Source organism: Tiliqua scincoides, chromosome 6 (assembly GCF_035046505.1).
Source record: "Tiliqua scincoides isolate rTilSci1 chromosome 6, rTilSci1.hap2, whole genome shotgun sequence".
Lineage (NCBI taxonomy): Eukaryota > Metazoa > Chordata > Lepidosauria > Squamata > Scincidae > Tiliqua > Tiliqua scincoides.
The window spans coordinates 63246535-63267543 of NC_089826.1; the positions used below are offsets into that span (position 1 = coordinate 63246535).

At 43.6% G+C, this 21009-nt stretch overlaps 1 protein-coding gene across 1 annotated transcript in view; it reads left to right on the plus strand.

Moving 5' to 3' along the window:
• Positions 1–21009, plus strand: part of FGL1 (fibrinogen like 1) — a 40893-nt gene that overhangs the window by 14322 nt on the left and 5562 nt on the right. Inside the window, exons 3-7 of the mRNA XM_066632631.1 lie at positions 1686–1866; positions 10124–10283; positions 11644–11741; positions 12208–12296; positions 13945–14132. Of these exons, the coding sequence (XP_066488728.1) occupies positions 1686–1866; positions 10124–10283; positions 11644–11741; positions 12208–12296; positions 13945–14132 (716 nt within the window). The remainder of the gene's footprint in view (positions 1–1685; positions 1867–10123; positions 10284–11643; positions 11742–12207; positions 12297–13944; positions 14133–21009) is intronic.

Below are 21009 nucleotides of genomic sequence, written 5' to 3' on the forward strand. Positions count from 1 at the left end.
ACTTTTAAGTCATGCCAAAATGTGATTTAAAAGAGGGGGGAAAACCCATTCTATGTTTTAACCAACGCATCCTAATGCAGAATTGCATTAACATCACTGCTGTTACTTTCACATCAGTGAAAACGGAATATGAAACAGAAGGATTTTGATGGAACCAGCATTAAGACAGTTCATTCATTCATTCATTAAGAGTGCAGACATAGGCATGTTTACTCAGAAGTCCCAGGGGCGGGCAGGCGGGTGGGGAGCAGAAAGTGGAGCTGGGTTCCAGCAGTTATGCTAGATCCCAACCCCCAGCCACTCCACTCTCCTCAGATTTGTGCCACCTCGGGAGGTGGCGCAGATCTGAGGGGACCCATAGGAGCCAGTGTGGCTTACCCAGAGGTAAGGGGAAAAGTTTTCCCTTACTTCTGGCTGAGAAGCTTTGGGCCCCTATCCCGTGCTGGATACAGCGCAAGCCTCTTAGCTTGCCTGTTCCAGCGCAAGGTAGGATTGCGCCCTTGGTGAGTAGAACTGTGAAGACATCTACATTAAAACTACATTATAATTATTTGCTATAGTGTTGTCTCACACAGCATTCTTTTCCAGGAATGTAGCCACACCCTTATGAAATGTATTACCGACATTCAAGGCAGTTTCCAATGTTCAGAATAGGACAATATGGCAACAATATAACAGCAGTATGTTTGAACCAATAGGTCATAAGTAGATGTGTTTGTTTTTGTTAAAAACACCATTAAACACTACATTTTGGTGTTTAAGATATTTTCCAGAAATTAAAATGGATTACTTTTCCCATTAGAAGTAATACTGTGGCTGCATCTGCTGACACCATGTCCCCCATATCGCCCACCTAATACACTTGTAAAGCATTTAAAATTAATAAAAATGAGAACTTGGAATGAGAACTCAGAATAAAATCACATAACACTGCTTTCTGCCCTTTTCCATTTTTTTAAAATCACAAAATCAATGAAAAAAATAAAACCATTTTCAAACAACCCTAGTCGTAAGATATTGGCATAAAGGAAAAGAGGCAAAAAAAATCAGCACAGAATGATTACTGATTTATGTTAAGCATTTATATCCTAACTTTCCATTTAACACTTATGACCAAAGCAGTTTACATCAGAAAATGTACATACAAACAGTTTTAAAATATATTTGGCCAATGCCCCACCTTGTTGACTTCTGCCACCATCCCTGCCTCCTGGCAGAGTCAAGCAATATGTGTAGCTTCCACACCGTACCAGCTTTACTGAGTTCCCTTTCATCAGACACTTGCAGGCACTGGGCACAAAGAACGTTCTTTGTCTATTCATAAGAACATAAGAACAGCCCCACTGGATCAGGCCATAGGCCCATCTAGTCCAGCTTCCTATATCTCACACTTGTTCCATCAGGGTTCCTTTTGGAGCACAAAGGGAATCTGTTCCACAAGGGGTATGTGATTAACTGTTAAACTTAAAAAAAAAAGTGATTAAAATTTTAATTGATTAATTGCACCAGTATATCAATGCGTATATCTAATGCTTGAAATAAAGGATGCTCCTTCTTTTCAACAGGGCTGATGATAGGCTTTGGTGATGGTGTAGCTGGTGATGAATCAGCATTTTCAAAATGGAGTTAACATCTCTCTCTCTCTCTCTCTCTCTCCCCCACACACATATAAACTTCCCCAGCAGACTTTAGAGAATTGTTTCCAACAGCAATTGCGGCTCCAGGCTCAGGTAAGACTTCTGGAACACAGTGTGAAGCAGCAACAGGCAAGAATTGTGCAGCTCTTAATGGAAAAGGACATCGAGCACAGAGATAAAGGAGGTGATAACAGTGTCATTGATCCAGGAGAAGAGAGAGAGTATAAAGGTTAGAACCAAGTTTTCACATGGGTTCATCAGGCATCATCCTAATCTTGGCTTGCACTGTCCATAGTTTAGAACCCAAGCTATGGTTTGAGCTTCCAGAAGTGTAGCAAGCAAACCATCGCTAGAGCTGCCTTTCTTTCATTTCTACCTTCTCAGTGCTGGGCCTCAGATTCATTGCTGTCCCTGTGATGCAGCAACCACTGAAGAGAACAGTAGTGGCTGTAATGGTTTGTCAATTCAGATGTAATATAAAACCATGGTTTCTTCCTCTGGTTACCAGCCAATCGCAAACCAGGGTTTGTCAGCATCTGGGTTCTACCTCGCAAGGCCACTGAGAGAAATTTTATCAGGGGTACTAAGTTTCTTTTGGGCCCCTTCCCAAAGGGGGACAGAGTGGGGAAGGGGGGCAATGGGGGTGGGCATTGTAGAGGTGAAAGAGAGCAAGGGGAGGGTGATGACAGCTGGAATAACCTTTTGGAGCCCAGGTCTACCCACCTGTGCAATGTTAACAGCTAGGTACAGTAATGTGGAAAACCAAACACACCCCTAAGGCTCTCTAAATTATTTTCAATATAGAAAATAATTGCAAAAAATTAGTATCATTGTATTTAATCTCACACTAAAATGGAAAGTGTCCTGTGTGTGTACCAAAACTTACTTCTGCAGCCGCTGTAGTCTCACACCTGTGTCCCTGAGCTCCTACGCATGCATGGCAAGCAGATCCGTAAGCCACAGAGCTACTATAGCAGGCCAGTTTCCTCCCAGATGTGACACGGTGTTAAGGAGTGTCATGTATGCATTCCTGGGCTCGGTGCATATGGCCTGCAATATTAGCCAATGCTGGTATGCCCACTGTAGTGTCCCAGCATCTCACATGGGCAGTGAGTCAAAGTGAGACAGGAAAATGTAAGATCCCATGATATTTCTGCGCCCCCTCCCTTGGCTCCTGAGTTCCCTTTTTGACCCTGAGCCCGGGTACAAATTATCCCCTCTACCCCCTCTCATGAGCCCTGCCACCTTGCCTCTGAGCCATCTGACCAATGTTGCTGCATGTGCTAGTTTGTGGAGCCTGGAATAGCTCCCAAATGGTGGGAGAGGTGGGGAGGGGGATCCTGTTTGGGGTGGGATCCTGCTTGTCTGCATTACTTTTGGCATTGGAACCATGCTCACTTTCCCTTTGAGATCTTGAAGTCTCACTCAGCATGTGCGCAACTTGCATCCAGATTTCATAAGTGGAAGGGAAACAGCTGATGAGAAGCTACTCCTTTCCTCTGCAGGTAGTCAGGGAGCCAGGTAAGAGCAGGAGGAGGACAAGGGTAGTTATAACCCCTCCCCTCCATATCTAAGGTTACAGTTGCCAGGAAAACAGCCTGAGTTACCCAAGTATCTATGACTCCAGAGAGAAGGGTCTCAGCCAACATCACCTCTCCACAGCAGGGATTGCCTGTGAGGACACCAGTCAATTAAGACATCACACCAAATCACAATTATACCTATAGAGAGCCCAATTCTGAGCTGCCCGGGGGCGCAACTGCAGCAGCACAAAAAATGGCTGCCGCCATATCCTGTATGCCAAAGGCAGCCACAGGTGGCACCTTGGGAGAAGGGAGTAGCCCCACAATGGTAAAAGCCTTCATGTTGGGCAGCAAGCCCAACACGGAGGTTCAGGATCCGGTGGAGTGTTGCTCCACCAGTCCCACCTCCCTCCCTCCCCACTCCCTCCCCCCACACGCCTCCCCCGCCCTCTCCCCACCTCCCACCTCCCTGTCACGCCTCTTCCCAGCTCTCTCCCTGCCCTCCACCCACCTCCCCCCTTCCCAGAACACCTCCTCCCCGCCTCCCCTCACATCCCTCTCCGCTGCTCAGCGGTCCGTGCAACCGCCCCAGTGGCAGAGGCCTGGTGCCCACCCGGCGCTAACCCAGCACCAGCCAGCACTGGGCTAGCATGGGCACTCGCCTGGTGTTAGGGCTCACAACTTGGTAAGCCAGAGTACGGAGCTCAGGATTGGGCTCTAACTGGACAAAGAGGCACCTTTAATATGGTGTCCTCTGATATTTAGCAGTAGGAGAGCAACTGTCCCCCCCTTCACCCCAGTATGTTGCCTTTTCCAGTGACTGTTGCTGGTATCTTTTCTGCACCTCTTTTTAGACGGTGAGCCCTTTGGGGACAGGGAACCAATTATTGATTTATTTTGCTATCTGAACTACTTTGTGAACTACTTTTTGTTTAAAAGCAGTACAGAAATATTTTTAATAATAATAATTTGGAATGATGTCGGAAATGAATCATATAGCCACAAAAGCACCCTTTAAAGAAAGCAGTGGATGGCAGTTGCCTTATCTCACTGTCTGTCCTAGTGTTTCAGACCACACATAATTATTCCTTAAAAACAACAACAACAGAATTTATATACCGCTTTTCAACAAAAAGTTCACAAAGCGGTTTACAGAGAAAATCAAATATCTAATGGCTCCCTGTCCCAAAAGGGCTCACAATCTAAAAAGATGCAACACCAGCAGACAGCCACTAGAAAAGACACTGCTGGGGTGAGGTGGGCCAGTTACTCTCCCCCTGCTAAATAAAAGAGGAGCACCCACTTGAAAAAGCACCTCTTAACCAGTTAGCAGGGGTGTGTTAGTTAAAACATCCTAATCATTTCTAACCACAAGAATTGCTCTTTAATTCACTATTGAGTAATGTATTTTATCTTGAGTATATATGAGCAGAACTTTTAACCTCTCTTCCCATCCCCCCACCTTACTAAAGCCAGAAATGGCACCCCTTTATAGCCTTTCCCTTCGATACTAATAAGATCTTCATGCACTAATTGGCTTGGCTTAGTATTACCATAGGAAACTATCCAATACAGCTCTCAATTTACACTGCTGCTGGCTCAGCAATAGTCTCTGCAATCCTAAGTATGTTGACTAGGGAGTAATTCCATTGAACTTAGTGAAATTTACTTCTGCATTAACATATTAAATTTGCACTGTACTGTTCATTTGTACACAGTTGAACATTCCTGCTCTCCTGCTAAATTCTAGCTAATTATAAGAACATAAGAGCAGCCCCACTGGATCAGGCCATAGGCCCATCTAGTGCAGCTTCCTGTATCTCACAGCGGCCCACCAAATGACCCAAGGAGCACACCAGATAACAAGAGACCTGCATCGTGGTGCCCTCCCTTGCAGTGGCATTCTGACATAGCCCATTTCTAAAATCAGGAGGTTGCACATACACATCATGGCTTGTAACCCATAATGGATTTTTCCTCCAGAAACTTGTCCAATCCCCTTTTAAAGGCATCCAGGCCAGATACTGTCACCACACCCTATGGCAAGGAGTTCGACAGACCAACCACATGCTGAGTAAGGAAATATTTTCTTTTGTCTGTCCTAACTCTCCCAACACTCCATTTTAGTGGATGTCCCATGGTTCTGGTGTTATGTGAGAGTGTAAAGAGCATCTCTCTATCCACTTTATCCTTCCCATGCATAATTTTGTATGTCTCAGTCATGTCCGCCCTCAGGCGCCTCTTTTCTAGGCTGAAGAGGCCCAAACGCCATAGCCTTTCCTCATAAGGAAGGTGCCCCAGCTCAGTAATCATCTTAGTCGCTCTCTTTTGCACCTTTTCCATTTCCACTATATCTTTTTTGAGATGTGACGACCAGAACTGGACGCAATACTCCAGGTGTGGCCTTACCATTGATTTGTACAACGGCATTACAATAGTAGCTGTTTTGTTCTCAATACCTTTTCTAATGATCCCAAGCATAGAATTGGCCTTCTTCACTGCCGCCACACATTGGGTCGACACTTTCATTGGCCTGTCCACCACCACCCCAAGATTTCTCTCCTGATCTGTAACAGACAGCTTAGAACCTATTAGCCTATATGTGAAGTTTTGATTTTTTGCCCCAATGTGCATGACTTTACACTTACTTACATTGAAACGCATCTGCCATTTTGCTGCCAGTTCTGCCAGTCTGGAGAGATCCTTCTGGAGTTCCTCACAATCACTTCTGGTCTTCATCACTCGGAAAAGTTTGGTGTCATCCGCAAACTTAGTGACCTCACTGCTCAACCCTGTCTCCAGGTCATTTATGAAGAAGTTGAAAGCACCGGTCCCAGGACAGATCCTTGGGGCACACTGCTTTTCACCTCTCTCCGTTATGAAAATTGCATTTTCATTTCATTTAATTTTAATAATTATTTAATAATAATAATAATCATTTAACCATTTTCATTGAGACCAAGATTTCTATGACCCAAATATAGACCAAGGTTTGAAAATCTGCATGCAGGAACAGTGCAAACCAGATAATATAGTATAACTACTGTAAGTAGCCATTTCTCAGATAGGAGAGGATGCAGGCCCATGGAAATGTAAGGACTACATTATCCATTGAACTAGAAACTTTTGGGAGAAAGATGTGACAGCATACTTTTGAAATGGCATATCTTGATATGAACACAATCTATGCGTACACAGTGGCTCTGCTCACTCTATTCACATGGTTATAGAACATATTTGATTGTGATATTTATATTTAAAATCCTAATGTGAAATCAGAAGGACAGATATTACTTTCATTTATGTAAGAAAACAATGAGTGAGAAACAACATTTCTGCTATTTTGATAAGATCTATCTGTTCAGAAGTGCATTTCCAACAATTGCCCCCCTAAATGCTTCTGGGAAACTTATGTACAAATAGGGCAAAAGAGTATTATCTGTGACCTCCCTTGTTCATAATCAGCATCTGGTAGTCACGGATATGTCACTTCTGACCATGGAGGTTCTGTCTAGCTATCATGGTTAGTGGCTGTTATAGTATAGTATAGTACAGCCATTTTCAACCACTGTGCCATGGCACATTGGTGTGCTGCAAGTGGTCCACAGGTGTTCCACAGGAATTTGAGGGAAGATAATTTATTAGTAGGACCAATGGGGAATATGAGCCGCCTACTGGCAGCATGGTGTGCCTTGTCAACTATAAAAACTCGATGGTGTGCCTTGACAATTTTAGTACCTTGTCAGTGTGCCATGAGATGAAAAAAGTTGAAAATTGCTGATATAGTAGAATTCTGTATGTGTGAGCTCGTGCGCGCACACACAATTATTCTGACTGCATAGAGAGATACTAAGGCTGCAATCCAAAACACACTTACAAGAGAGTATGCCCCCTTGGATAAAATGAGTAAATATGTATAAGGAGGGCACCAGGATGCAGGTCTCTTGTTATCTGGTGTGCTCCCTGGGGCATTTGGTGGGCCGCTGTGAGATACAGGAAGCTGGGCTAGATGGGCCTATGGCCTGATCCAGTGGAGCTGTTCTTATGTTCTTATATAAGATTGCACTGTACATTTTTTAAATGCTGATATAAAAATTGGGGGAAGCTTGAACAAGAATTGGGCATTTTCTCAGTTGAGAGTCTTAATGTGAATAACCATTCTGGCTTGGGAGACTGGAAAGAAAGAGGGAAGGGCTTTGGTACAAATATGTTTTCAATATTAAAATAAAGACTGAGTCAGCAATAACGGTGGGAAAGCATTTGCGGGTTAAGTATATAACTAGGAATTAGTTAAATCCAGTTCCCAACTGTTTGCAATTTATTTATTTAACCAGCAAAATGTTATTACATGTCTTGAGTTCTTCCAGAAGTTTTCACTTAAGCAGTTTAACTATGACATACCATGGAACAAGACCATTCAAGACAGTAAATGTTACTTTAACTTTACAGCCATATATCCCTGGTGTCTAACAAGCCAAAGCAGATTTCAGAAATTCAATGTTTGCCTTTTTTTTTTAATTGTATTGATGCCTTATTGATGACATAATTGTCCAACAATGTTACAGGTAAACATTTTTTGACTTTCACACCATTTTGGATCAATGAAATCTTCCCTTTTTCCATAGGTTGTATTGTAGATAATGGGTGGTAAAAGTGACAAGTAGTTCCAATCAGTGCTGTTCTTCTGGGACAGTTGCAAATTGACTTCCTAACCATCACAGTAGACTTAGGTGCCACTGCAGCTTGGTATCCATTTCACAGGGCTAGACAAGACATCATAATAAACGTGTGGCTGCTGCTGAAAATGGCAGTCACACCTCTAGCTCCATTCTCTAAGACAATTTGCCTATGTCCAACCAGCACAACATTCTGCATTACCCTCTCTCTATTCCACATCACTGCCTACCCTGGTAGGAAAACATAAGGCTCTCATGCCCAAGTAAATTCTGTTAGGAATTATGGATGGAGCAAAGGCAGCTAAATGCACTGCTTCCATTTTCTGCAGCAGCAGGATTTAATGTAACATTGACTTTAATCCTCAGTGCAAAACAATTGAAGGCAACCTGTTATCAAATTGTGCAGTTACCTTTGGGGAACAGAACAGTAGCAGCATCATGGGACATTCCTGGGCTATGACTGTTACTTACGAAGGCAAAAAATAGCAGGTATTCTTTTCTCTTTCTTCCTGCCATAATAAATCACCAGCAGCAAGACATACAAGTGGAAGAAAAAAATGTGCTTCCAAACATTGGTTTTCTCCATGTTGCTTTTGAGGGTGATGTGCAACTGACAGGCTGGAATGCTGTTCATTTGGAGCCCAGATGCCAACTGTGTCAATCTTCATCTCACTGCCTTCATCCAGTAGATCCATCCATGATCCAAAACCATTCTGTTAGTGAGAGTGAGCTACCGACTTCCAGGGAACACTTGTATTATATTTGGATTTTGAGGACAGAGAGAAACTTTGAGGGAATAGAGGATTATATTGCCTTGCTAGGTCACATCAAGATCCAACAAGTTCAGTATTCTACTTCCAACAGGTTCCTGCCAACTAAATGTTTCTGAAAGCTTACAAGCAAGGCATAAAGTTGCTTGGCCATCCACTGCCCTAGAATCAGACTGTTTTATGTCTTCTGAAAGTACTCATTCAACAATAATTATACCAGTTCCATGCTTATCAAAGCATACATGCTGTATGATATCACAAAGGCAACCCAGAGCAGCTTGTGTCTAATAAGGATGCAGCCACTAACCTGGGCAGCATTTGACCATTGCTTCCTTCTGAATTTCTCCAAATATCAGTTCCTGTTCTGATGTTATTGAAAGGATGTGTAAAGCTGGCAAATTTTTCATCATGCATGCTTTCCTTTTTAAAAATTTTTTTTCCCTGTAAGCAATTGTAGACAAATGGAGAAACCTGTTCATATGTGTTGGTCTCTCCAGTCTTGGTTGGCTGATAAAACAAACCACCACAATCTTACCATATCTGTGGGGTTCAAAACCCCCTCTTTCCCATAGGGCTCAAAAAGCCAGAAATCCATGCAATGGCCTGCACCCAAATTTTCATTAAGCCATGATCAGCCTCAACTAACCCAACTTTACAAAGATAAAGAAGGATCCATCTGCAAAGTGAAACAGTTCAAATGGAATGGGGGAAAGCATTTCTGTACTTCACCAAGGTACTGCCTTGCCTGGACTACTAACATGCAACTTGATACTGTTGTTATGAATAAACTATGATGATGGACAAGGGTGTCTTTTAGTAAATCAGTCTTGCACAACTATTTGTCTATCCCCCAGAAGCTTTTTTGCTGCAAATAGCTTATTCCAAAGCAAATAAATTGGGGAGGGGAAATTTTCAGTGGGAGGGTTAACCTCTCCCTCCCTGTGTGCAATGATCCTGACTATGATCAGGCTCCCTGGACCTGCTTTTAGTGACAGAAGTGCTTCTGGTTTTAAGCTTGCCTTTTATAAATATGTTTAAGTGAAAATGTCACTTGGACCTACACTTTATGGCTCTTCTGCCTGCCTTGGGCTGGAACAGGGAACTATAAAGCACCTAGCAGACCTCAAGATTGAAGGGCTTAATATGGCTTAATATGGCTTCACAAGTTGTGCAGGCTGATACTAAACAAGGAAGCAATGAAAAGACTATGGGTCCAATTCTATTCAACTTACCAGCACTGGTGCAACCGAAATGCAGCCCCAAGATAAGGGAACAAATGTTCCCACACCTTGAGGAGGCCTCTGCCTCCCCATCACAGGATGCAGTGTATGCTCCATTGGCATGGCTGCACCAGCACTGGAAAATTGATAGAATTGGGCCCTAAGGCTGCAGTCCTATACACACTAATCTCAGAGTAGGTTCTATTAAACATAAAAGGTCTTAGTTCTGAGAAGACATACATGGAATTGCATTGCTCATTAACTATTTGGAATTACTGATGTTTTGGGGATGTGCAGATTGTGCCGAGATCTATAGGGCAGGACACACTCAGAGTGGATTTTACAAGATGAAACCCCTCTGGAGCTCCAGTGGATTCCTTGCCTACTGTGACATGTCAGAAGGCGGAGGGTGGACAGTTTTTCAGAGGCGGTCAGATGGGAGTAAAAATTTTGATAGGTAAGTATTGGGCATAATGTTAGAAGTAAACTATGATAACCTGAAAGATGACAACATAATGGTGAATATCCTAGAAAGATTTTTCACATGCTTTCACACAATTTTTTTGCATGCTTCTTTTGAGAGTTCAGCTCTGGTTCTGCTTCCTGCACACAGGATAGGCTGTTATCTACTCTGCCTCCCACACACATATGCACATGCAGTGGACTTCTTGGTCATATTCATCTATCCAGTTAAATTAACTTTGTTCTAAATCAGCTCCCAATGCAAATGTACAATCTGCATCAACTGGACGGTGCATTCATTTTTTTCTTCCCAATTTTCCCTTGCATTCACCATAGAGTTAAGGCTCTTTTTTGGACAAACCTCCAAGGATTCTGTGTTTAGGGTGGGCACCTTGGGGTCTAAAGGCTAGGCTGGCGAAAACCTGAGAGGCAGGCATAATACTGTCACACACACACTAGTATCTGCGGACTTTGTTTCCACAGTTTCTCTGGTTTCAGGTATCTGTGGTTCACAAATTCCTCTATCATGCTCATCTCATCAGTTTTTGTTTTGTTTGCCCATTTGCAGCCCTCCAAAGTGCATTCTTTTAGTGCCTGCTTGTTAGCGCTAACAAGCAGGCACAAAGAGGAAACCATTTAGAGGTCTTGCGCAAAGCAACCTCTTTGCACTTTTTTGTTAGCACTTGCCCTCCAAACACAAAGAGAAAGCAGTTTAGAGGGCAAGTGCCAACAAGCAGGCACAAAGAAAAGGAGGGCTTGTGTGGAGCAACAGTATGTATAGGATTTGCTGCTATCCGCAGTTTTGGATATCCATGGTAACAGCAGGAATGTAGCCCTAAGGATATGGAGGGGACCGTACTGGGGCCTTAACAAAACAGGACACAATACTCCAGGTGTGGCCTTACCATAGATTTGTACAATGGCATTATAATATTAGCTGTTTTGTTATCAATACCTTTTCTAATGATCCCAAGCATAGAATTGGCCTTCTTTACTGCGGCCGCACATTGGGTTGACACTTTCATTGACTTGTCCACCACCACCCCAAGAGCTGATCTGTCACAGACAGCTCAGAACCCATTAGCCTATATGTGAAGTTTTGATTTTTTGCCCCAATGTGCATGACTTTACACTTACTTACATTGAAACAGCAGCAACAATTTCTTCAGCCAGTCACATAAATCACATATAAGCATGCTATTTGGGAGGGAATTGAAAGCAACTGAGTTCAGTTAGTGTACCAGAAGCATGCCCAAATATTGTTATGTTAGTGGCTTGCTATTGTCAAAGAATGGTAAAAATGGTTTCAGAACCATCTCATGATCCTGAATTAGAGGTGTACACTTTATTTTCAGAGACTGGGCAGAATATGAACAAGGCTTTGGTGATTTTGCTTCACCGAATGGTGAATACTGGCTTGGAAATAAAAATCTTCACTATCTGACTTCTCAAGGTAAGACCTGTGCAGTCACTGTTCATTAAGGAAATTCTAAATTCTTGCAGGAGCTTGGAAGCAATAATTCAATTTCTCCTCCATGGTCTTAGCTCAGTGAATATGTAGATCGAGGTCCAGAAAAAGATTGCTATAACTACCATTTAAGTATATGCTTGGAATTGGTGTGCAGCACATTAGCAAGGAATCACTATGGTAATATGCCAATGAGTCACAGGATATAGAGAGCAAAACCTCTAATTACAGGCATAAGCAGAATCTCAACATTAAAATGTCAATATGTTATGGAGAGACAATGCATCACATTGATGTTAATCAATGGGAAAAATCAAACTTTTGATAGTGGCTCAGGAAGTAAGGATCTCAGTGCAACATTTACTACAAAGGCCTCCTTCAGTGCTTGAAGTGAATGGAATGAACTTTCTCTCATATGCATGATTCACCCACAACTGTGTTACTTATTCAGGAAATTATACCTTACGAATCAACATGATTGACTTTATGGATGAGCAGCGATTTGCACAATATGAAAATTTCCGAGTTGCAGATGAGCAGGTAATAGATTAAGGCTGAATTCCCATTCCTCCCATGAGGAAACATTCATAGAATTGCACCTTTAATCAATCAATCAATCAAAACTAGGATTCTAGATGCCATAGAAAAATTCATACTACAACTACGAATGATTCTATCAAGAGACTGCAAGTGTGATGTAGTCCTGTGATTTGCAAACTTTTTAGAGGCCCTAAAGGCTGCTGCCTTATTTATAAATGCCAGGGGCATGGCTATACTGTAATGGTGATTTGGCAGCAGTGCTGCACACCCCCCCCCCCGTAGAAGTTTGTTTAACCCTTGATACCCATAGCTTAATCTTTCTTATCAGTTTTGCAAACCACCAAAACATGGTGGGTCCCAAACCACAGTTTGAGAACCACTGAGTAGTCTATAGGATGTTAGCCATGGTCCAGAGAGACATAGGTTCAAACCCTAAAGCTCACTGGGTGACCTTGGAGCAGTTACTATCTCTCAGCCTAATCATTCTTATGAAGTTGTTGTGAGGATAAAATAGGATTACCCACCCCAGCACACTGAGCTCCTAGGAGATGGGATAGATACGTGGTAAATAAAATACAAAGATATAGATAACATTTGGTCCAGTCATGACCAATGACATGATCCCCCATTCTGAGTAACTCTGAGTCCATTCCTGAAGAGGAAGGACAAGTATTGGACCCAGTCCTGTATCCCAGGTTCAAAACAAGGAGCCTCTAGAGCAGGGGTGCCCAAACCCTTGCGGCCCTCGAGGCCTCTCAATGCGGCCCTCAGGGAGCCCCCAGTCTCCAATGAGTCTCTGGCCCTCTGGAGATTTGTTGGAGCCCACACTGGCCCGACACAACCGCTCTCGGTGTGAGAGAGACTGTTTGACCTCTCGCATGAGCTGTGGGATGAGGGCTCCCTCCACTGCTTGTTGTTTCACGTCTGTGATGCTGTAGTGGCAGCAAAGGAAAGGCCAGCCTTGCTTTGTGCAAGGTCTTTTATAGGCCTTGAGCTATTGCAAGACCTTCATTCATTCATATAAGTTCATCTTTAATATATTCATTTATGTAAACTTATGTAAATTTATTCAAATTTTAAATGTAAATTAATTCTTTTTTCCCCCGGCCCCCGACACAATGTCAGAGAGACGATGTGGCCCTCCTGCCAAAAACTTTGGATACCCTGCTCTAGAGGCCAGTGACTCTGATCCATCTTGATCATTTACAATTGCCCTGGATCTCCTTCATGGACTTCTGCTTGTGTCCCACACAAAAATGGCAATACAAGTTTGGCAGTACCAACTTTTGAGTTGCCAAACTCACCTTGGCCATGTGTTGAATGATCCACTAGTCCAGGATTTCAACCTCAAGGCATCCCTCAGTCAGTTATCTTGTGGTGCTTAAAAGTCTCTGGTGGGACCGTCCTCCCATTAAATATCTGATTTATTAAGAAAACAAAAAACCTATTTGCTATTGTTAACTTTTCTTCTTTTTCCTACTTGTCTTTTCCTGTGTCTTCCATCACCATGGCATGTTGAGTGGAATTGTGTGTGTATTTGTGAGTAATTCTGGATGGATTGTGCATGTGGGTTTCCTTTCGGAACACATTTTGTAATGCTGAGATTGTGGGTATATGATTCTTACTCTCTTGCCAATTTTTTCTCCAGAACTCATACATGATGAATTGTGGACAATACTCTGGAACAGCTGGTGATTCCCTCACTGGGGGGTTCCACCCTGAAGTTAAATGGTGGGCAAACCACCAAGGCATGAAGTTCAGTACAAAAGACAGAGACAATGACAACTATGAAAAGAACTGTGCAGAAGAAGACAAAGCTGGCTGGTGGTTTAACAGGTCAGGTCAGGTATCTTTTCACTTTACCTGATGAACAGTTTGGACTCTAGTCTAAATTAATGCAAACCCCTCTAACTATGTGCCCCCTGTTGCACAATTGCTTAGTGCACAAGCATTGTGAGAACAGACTCACCTGAACCAACAAACGGTCCCTGGAAAACTTTGCTGGGGTCAAGAGGGACAGTTGCTCTTCCCCTTCTAAAGAGAAAAGAGCCACCATTTTAAAAGGTGTCCTTTGCCCAATTGATAGGGATTTTACTGCAAATCTGTTTGACATTGTAACAAGCTGTGGCACAGTACAAAGAAAGCAACTACAGGAAAAAGCTGTATTAACTCCGTATTACCCTGAAATGCTGGTGGTGCTACCCAAAAGCCTTCAGACAAGCAAAGAAATCATGCGCACTCCCTCTTCCTTCCCTGGCTCTAAGTCCTTTCCTACCCTATCCTTCAAAAGCCCTAGCTGGCATGATATCAGTGTCACAAGGGGGAAGCACAGGAGTCTGTGTAGCACCTATGCTGACGGGGGTGGGTGGGGGAGATGAGAAGTAATATGGGGGAGTGGAAGTGTACAAGATGGGCATTGCCCTCACTGGGGCCACCATTGCTTTCAGTTGTGAATCAGGCCGCTATGGAGACAATACGCGTGACATGAGGTTGTTGTCCAATGTAATTGGAATATACTGCAAACCAAAAAAACAAAAAAATAGAAAAACCCATTGACCCTGACTGCATCCAGCTGATTCTGCTATACTGTATGCCAGAATCTTTGGCTGTGAACAGTATGTCACAGATTTATTGGCAATCCTGTAGGTTCTTTTCATGAGCCATTCAAGCAGATACTTGGGCATGCATCTCAATAGTACTTCCCATTTCCTCATCCCTCCCCCCCCCCCCGCATTTAGGGCCAAATTTGACATAGCAGTAAGACAGCAGGTTAAGCTAATTTCCTATATAGAAGGGCAGGACAATCAGAAGTGCTGCAAGAGAGAGGTAATGAAGTCTTACCCCATCTATAATTTTCCTGCCCCCAAAGTTGCTTATCCCACCCAGGAGAAAAGGTGCTAGGATAGTGGGTTTTCAGGAGGACCAGAGGGGTTCCAGCCTCCTTACCTGTTTAGATGGCCACTGGTTAAAAAAGCTAGAAGGGATTTTGAGTTGGCTAAAATTGGGAGGGAGTCAGGAGCTGGGGCTTGTTGGCATCAAGAAGGTTGCAATTTGCCCCATAACCTGATCACTGTGGGGCAGTGATAGAAGCACAGGCAAACAAAGGGCTCAGCACCTCTTCCATCCTTGCCAATTGCACTTTCAGTTGCATCCCCCCCCCCCACACACACACATACACACAACCCCAGCTGTACAGAAAGTTGATGATGACCTGATTTTGACATACTGGTCTTCCACTATCACATCTAGTTTGGCCCTCAGCCAGATCAGATCTGACACTTGTACAGTACGCAGGACAAGTTAACAGTAGGGAGCGAGTTAATAAATGTTAACAGGATTTTTTAATCCTATTCAGAGCATAGCCGTGCATTCTCAGCAACATACAGGAATTGCAGGGTATCAATCAGAGTGAAGGGAACTCAAACTATCGCACTGAAAATACAAACATGGATCAGCAACAACATGTGCAGGGGAACTGAAATGATTGCTGCCAAGAAACATTTCAACATGAGACTTAATTGGTTGCAAAATGAAGTTATGGAACAGCTGTACAAATGTGCGCATTCCTTTTTAAATGTGTTACCTTTTACCATTCTCCAGCAATCTAAATTCATTTGGCAAGGGCTGCCAGTCAGAATCAGTCTTTGTGTTTATTTGTGTCACTTTTTATTTTCTCTGGGGTTTTGCAGGGAACTTGCCCAGGCCTGCCCATTACTGAATAACTCAATGACCATATCACCTATGACTGTAGATGCAATCAGTCCTACAACTGGGTGATCTGAAGCCAAATTCACCATGTGAAAGTACAATTTGTTTCAGCTTTCATCAACAAGAACATGATAAATGGAGGAAATGAACCTTAGAACAAATCCATTTTCCAGTGAAGTCAAATCTTCCACAGATTTCAGAAGGACAGTTGTCTGTATGTTGCTGACAAGTTTGAAGAGTCACATGGTTTTGGTGAATCAGCATACCCAGCTGAGTCACAGAATTATGATTATAACTTTATTATTTAAGCTCTAGGGTTTTTTTTTCCTTTTTATTGCTAGTTTCAAACCAAACATAGGTTGTTTTGGAGGAGGAAGGGGGAAAATTAGAATTGCTTGAAACAAAATCCTATATATGTTTATTTAGTCTTACTGAATTCCCCGGGGCTGACTCCCAAGTAAACACATGCAGGACTGCACCCTAACTCAAATTTTATATCCTTAAATATTTATTGTTTAAGGATACAACCATGGGCTTCTTTCAGATAGTATCTGCTCCTATGCATCAGGCTGGACATACTCTAGTTTTTACTCATCAGCAGGTTACTAGCATTCTGTTAGCGGAGGAAATAATATCACTTTGTTGTCATGGATAGATCACTACCTAATTCCTTTGAGAGCAAAGTCTGTGGGTAGATTATGTTCAGGGCTGCATTAACTATTAAGTGATACAATTAGCCCACATCTTATGTACGACTGACTTGTGCAAACTTAAGTATATGCGCTCCAGCCCCCTCCCCACCAAAAAGAGAACAACAATAGTTTAAATAGAACAGGCAATTCTGCTGGTTATTTGACTTACACTGTGCCCCGGAGCAAGGCTGAAATGAGAGAACTACGTTGCTATTCATGCATCTCCCTCATACTGTGATTTTCATCTTTAAAGAGATTGTACATATATTTTTTACATTTAAGGGAGTTTCCATTATACACAATTTTGGCTTTACACGCTGACCTTAGAATATAACCCTCACATTAATTGTGGGCCACCTGTATATATCATAGAATCAAACCAGGTCCCATGCCGTATTGCCTAATAGGGCTTACATGTGGAAAGTGTGCATGTCTTACCCAGTGCACATCTCAGAAATGAATGTGGTCTTATCATGTGACAAGGAATCAAGCAGCCATAGTTTGCACTGTGTGGAACTGTACCTTGTCTAGCAGAGGAAACAGGACAACTTGCACGTTCTGAATCTCACCATATATTAGATATGGGATTGACTGTCTTTAACTGACTAATAATTTATTGTAGTTCATCAAGCAATCAGGTGGTTGGTTGTCTGATTTCAAACTCTGCAGGAATAACACCGCCAAGGAAACTATAGATGACTTTTGTATTAGCAACATCCCTATTGCCTTCAGTTTCTGTCATCTCTGTTCCTTCTGTTTGAATTGCACAGAACTCTGGTATGGCAAAACCAAATTGATGGTAATACTCAATTAGTACCAAATTCAATGGGCCAGTTTTTGTGTCCCAGCATGGATATCATCCTATGTCCCCTGACTGCCTTAGTTGCCAGAGAGTTTCTCTCACTACTGAGGTGACAGAGGATGGCCTGTTATTCTCATACCAATAAAAGCTCGTAGAATTGAGTATGATGAGTGCTTGTTGTCCATCTGTCCATCTGTCCATCTCTGTTTTCTTGATGGAACAACAGCAAGAGAATCTGCTGTGCTAGAGCCAAGGCTGGAATTCAGTCAGGACAAGGAAAGTGTCAACCTTAGCCCTGAGCACTGCCATCTCAGCTCAATGCTAAATGCTAAAGAGAATGCTCAGTTCAGTATCACTGTGGTGGTGTTTTCCTTAGTAGTGGGATAGCATGGAACTCTGCATGATGGGAGGTAGATGGAATGATTTCCTAAAACTTCTTGTGAACTTGAGCACTACAGTATCCAAATGGAAATCATTACATAGTTGGATCTGTTAGCTCCTGAGCCTTACATACAATAGTGAGTGGCCTGAAAATCCAAGCGGTTTGTTCTGTAGTGACAGTGTTGTGAGTATTATCTGGTGTGACTTTGTTGTACAGTGCTGATGCACTCTGAAAATGACTGTGCTCATCTCCACTTTTTTCTCCCTTCTGCTGCTCTGTATCTTTTATACTGAACCATGAAGCATTCAGGAGACTCAGAAGTAGGCAAGAACAAAAGTGGCAACCACAGGCAGGGGAATGTACTGACAGCAGGTACTTGTCATGTATCCACAGGAAAAGGTGATGCTGTACCTGGACCACTTTTTGGAGGGCCACTTCCCTGGCAAAAATGTGACTTGTAGTTTTTATGGTGGCAATATTCTAGCCCCTGACCATCAGTGGCATACCTGGGAGTCTCAGCGCCCAGAGCAACCCCCACTTTTCTGCCCCTCCACACCCCTTGCCCCCCACCCGTGACCCGGGCAACCCCCCGTCTCCACCCCCACCCATCACCCGGAAGTAATTGTAGTGACGTCATCGTCACCGCAATTACTTCCATGTGGCTACCTCCTCTGTTCCCCCTTTGGAAAAGTGGCGCAGAGTTGTAAGTGGCGCAGAGTTCTCCGTTGGAGTGCTTTGGGGCTGCTGCAAGCCCACCTGTCTGGGGTGCTACTTCCAGCAGCCCCAGACTGCTCCAAAAGAGACCTCCGCCCCACTTAAAAGCGGCATGGAAGCCTCCATTGGGGCTGGGGAAGCCCAGAGCTTCAGTGCGACAGGAGTTGCGCTCTCGCTCTAGGACATGCTCTCACTGCCTCCGGAGGCCTCCAGAGGCAGTGAGAAGACGAATTGCCTGGGCCAGAGTATCAGCGCTGATGCTGTAGGCCGCCCTCTCACTGTCTCTGGAGGCCTCCAGAGGCAGCGAGAGGGGAAGGTGCCTGGGCCAGAGCATCAGCGCGACAGGAGTCGCACTAACACACTAGGGCGCCCCTGCCTTCTCCTCCTATAAAGGAGGAGGTGGGGTGGCGGCCCTGTCCAGCACTGAGTTACTGCCGGAGAGGCAGCTTCTTGCTGGAGCTTCTCCAGGAGCACTCCTGGGCACCCCTCCTCCATTGGGAGGCGGCTTTCTTAAAGGGACAGAAGCCTGCTTGAGGTGGTGCACCTGGAGGGCCGGCGCTCAGGGCATTTGCCCTGTCTGCCCACCCCCCCAGGTACTCCAGTGCTGACCATAAGTGCTGTAGGAATTTTGCAATGGATGAGTTTTCTCTTCAGATCCTGTTCAAGCAAGGGTAAAATCTTGGGTAGACATCTGGCAACCAGGGCATAAGAAGGCAACCCTATACACACTATCCTTGGAGAAAAATACAATGGGACCTGTACAATGAGCAGACATGCCTAGGATTGTGCTGTAAGTTGTATAGGATATCAAAACCAAAATGTGCCCTTTCCTTTTCCAATCCAGGAAGTGGATGGACTAGAGGCTGACACAGGTCCAGGTAAGAAAGGGTGGCATCTGGCATGTTGTCTCAGGTTCCAGAAAGTCTTTGGCCAGTTCTGCCTGGGGGCAGGGCTTGGGAACCTGTCAATGTCAAGACAGGGTTCGACAGCACATTTTCATTTCCCCCCTCCATTTATTCATCTCCCCATGGAGAGGAACATTGCTATAAAACTTTGGAGTGTCTGGGGAAGCTGAGGTAGTTTAATTTTTATTTTTTTTTACTGTTCCATTTCAGAGTACAGGAGGGGAATAATTTTTTCTTTATCCTCCCCTGAGCAAAAAAGAAAAAAAAAATCCTGGAATGATAATCATGAAATATAATCCTGGAATAAATCAGCAAGTCAGGGAGAAGCATGACCTTTCCACCAATGAAGTGAGGGAGGGCTTGCATGAAGAAGCATTCTAAAATTTGATCCTACAAAACCTGCAGCCTGAAGAGGAACAGCCCAGAAAGCAAAAGTTTTCCTCTACCCTGATACTGGGTGCTCCAGCTCTCACTAACAGGGATCTCACATGGGAGGTGCAGTGGGGAAAATTTGCATTTGTATATATTGTACAGTATATATGCCCTTTCCCACATTCTACCCCCTTGGTTCTCATAATGACAGGCATTTTGCTAGTCATTGTATTTCCATCCAGGTAGCATCTTATATTCAATGAGAAATTGTGTCCTGCTCTGTAGCATGCTGTCAGCGAAGCAATTCTTTATGCTATCCCCGCCTCTGAACTACAGCTGCTGAATAATACTGACAAAGCAGATGCTATTGTTGTGCTTCTACACTGAAGCTATAGATTGGCTGACTCATAATAATGTACTGCGGAAGATGTGGCTCCATTCTCCATGTGGCAAGGGAAACATCAGAGCTTCTTTTCTTTCTCATGGAAACAAAACGAAGGCCTGTGTAGCGTCATGGAGCATTCTGAAGTCAGTTTACAGTGGTAAGAGAGAGGGCTGCCGATTACGGCTGCAGAGGAAGGATTTCTGCATAGCCAATTATAAGGTAGCTCAGAGAATCCAGGCTGTTGGCCGGTGGCCTGTTGGCCTATATTTAACCTGCAGTGACATTTCCTAACAAATGCAAATCAGTGGTCTAATAACTGGGCTGATTGTAATTACTTTTGTTCTGGCACGTAAACCCCAAGCATTGGCAGCTAACATGTTTGCAAAGTTACTTTAGATCAACTGTGCACAGAAGAGCACATAATTGCATTCCTTTCAAGCAGTTTGTGTTGCCAAATAATACCCTTGTCCTCAAGTACCGTCTTCTGAAGCGTTCTCTGATGAAGCTGATTAGCAGACAGAATGGTGGGAACTAATGATTTTCAGACAATGAACAAAGGAACAAAACAAATGGCTTTAACAAGAGACCACTGTCCTCAAATCCTATTGAAGAGAACCTTGTTGTTGGCAACCTTCAGTCTCGAAAGACTATGGTATCGCACTCTGAATGGTGGTTCTGGAACAGTGTCTAGTGTGGCTGAAAAGGCCGATTTGGGAGTGACAATCCCTTCCACACTGGGAGCAAGTATAGTGT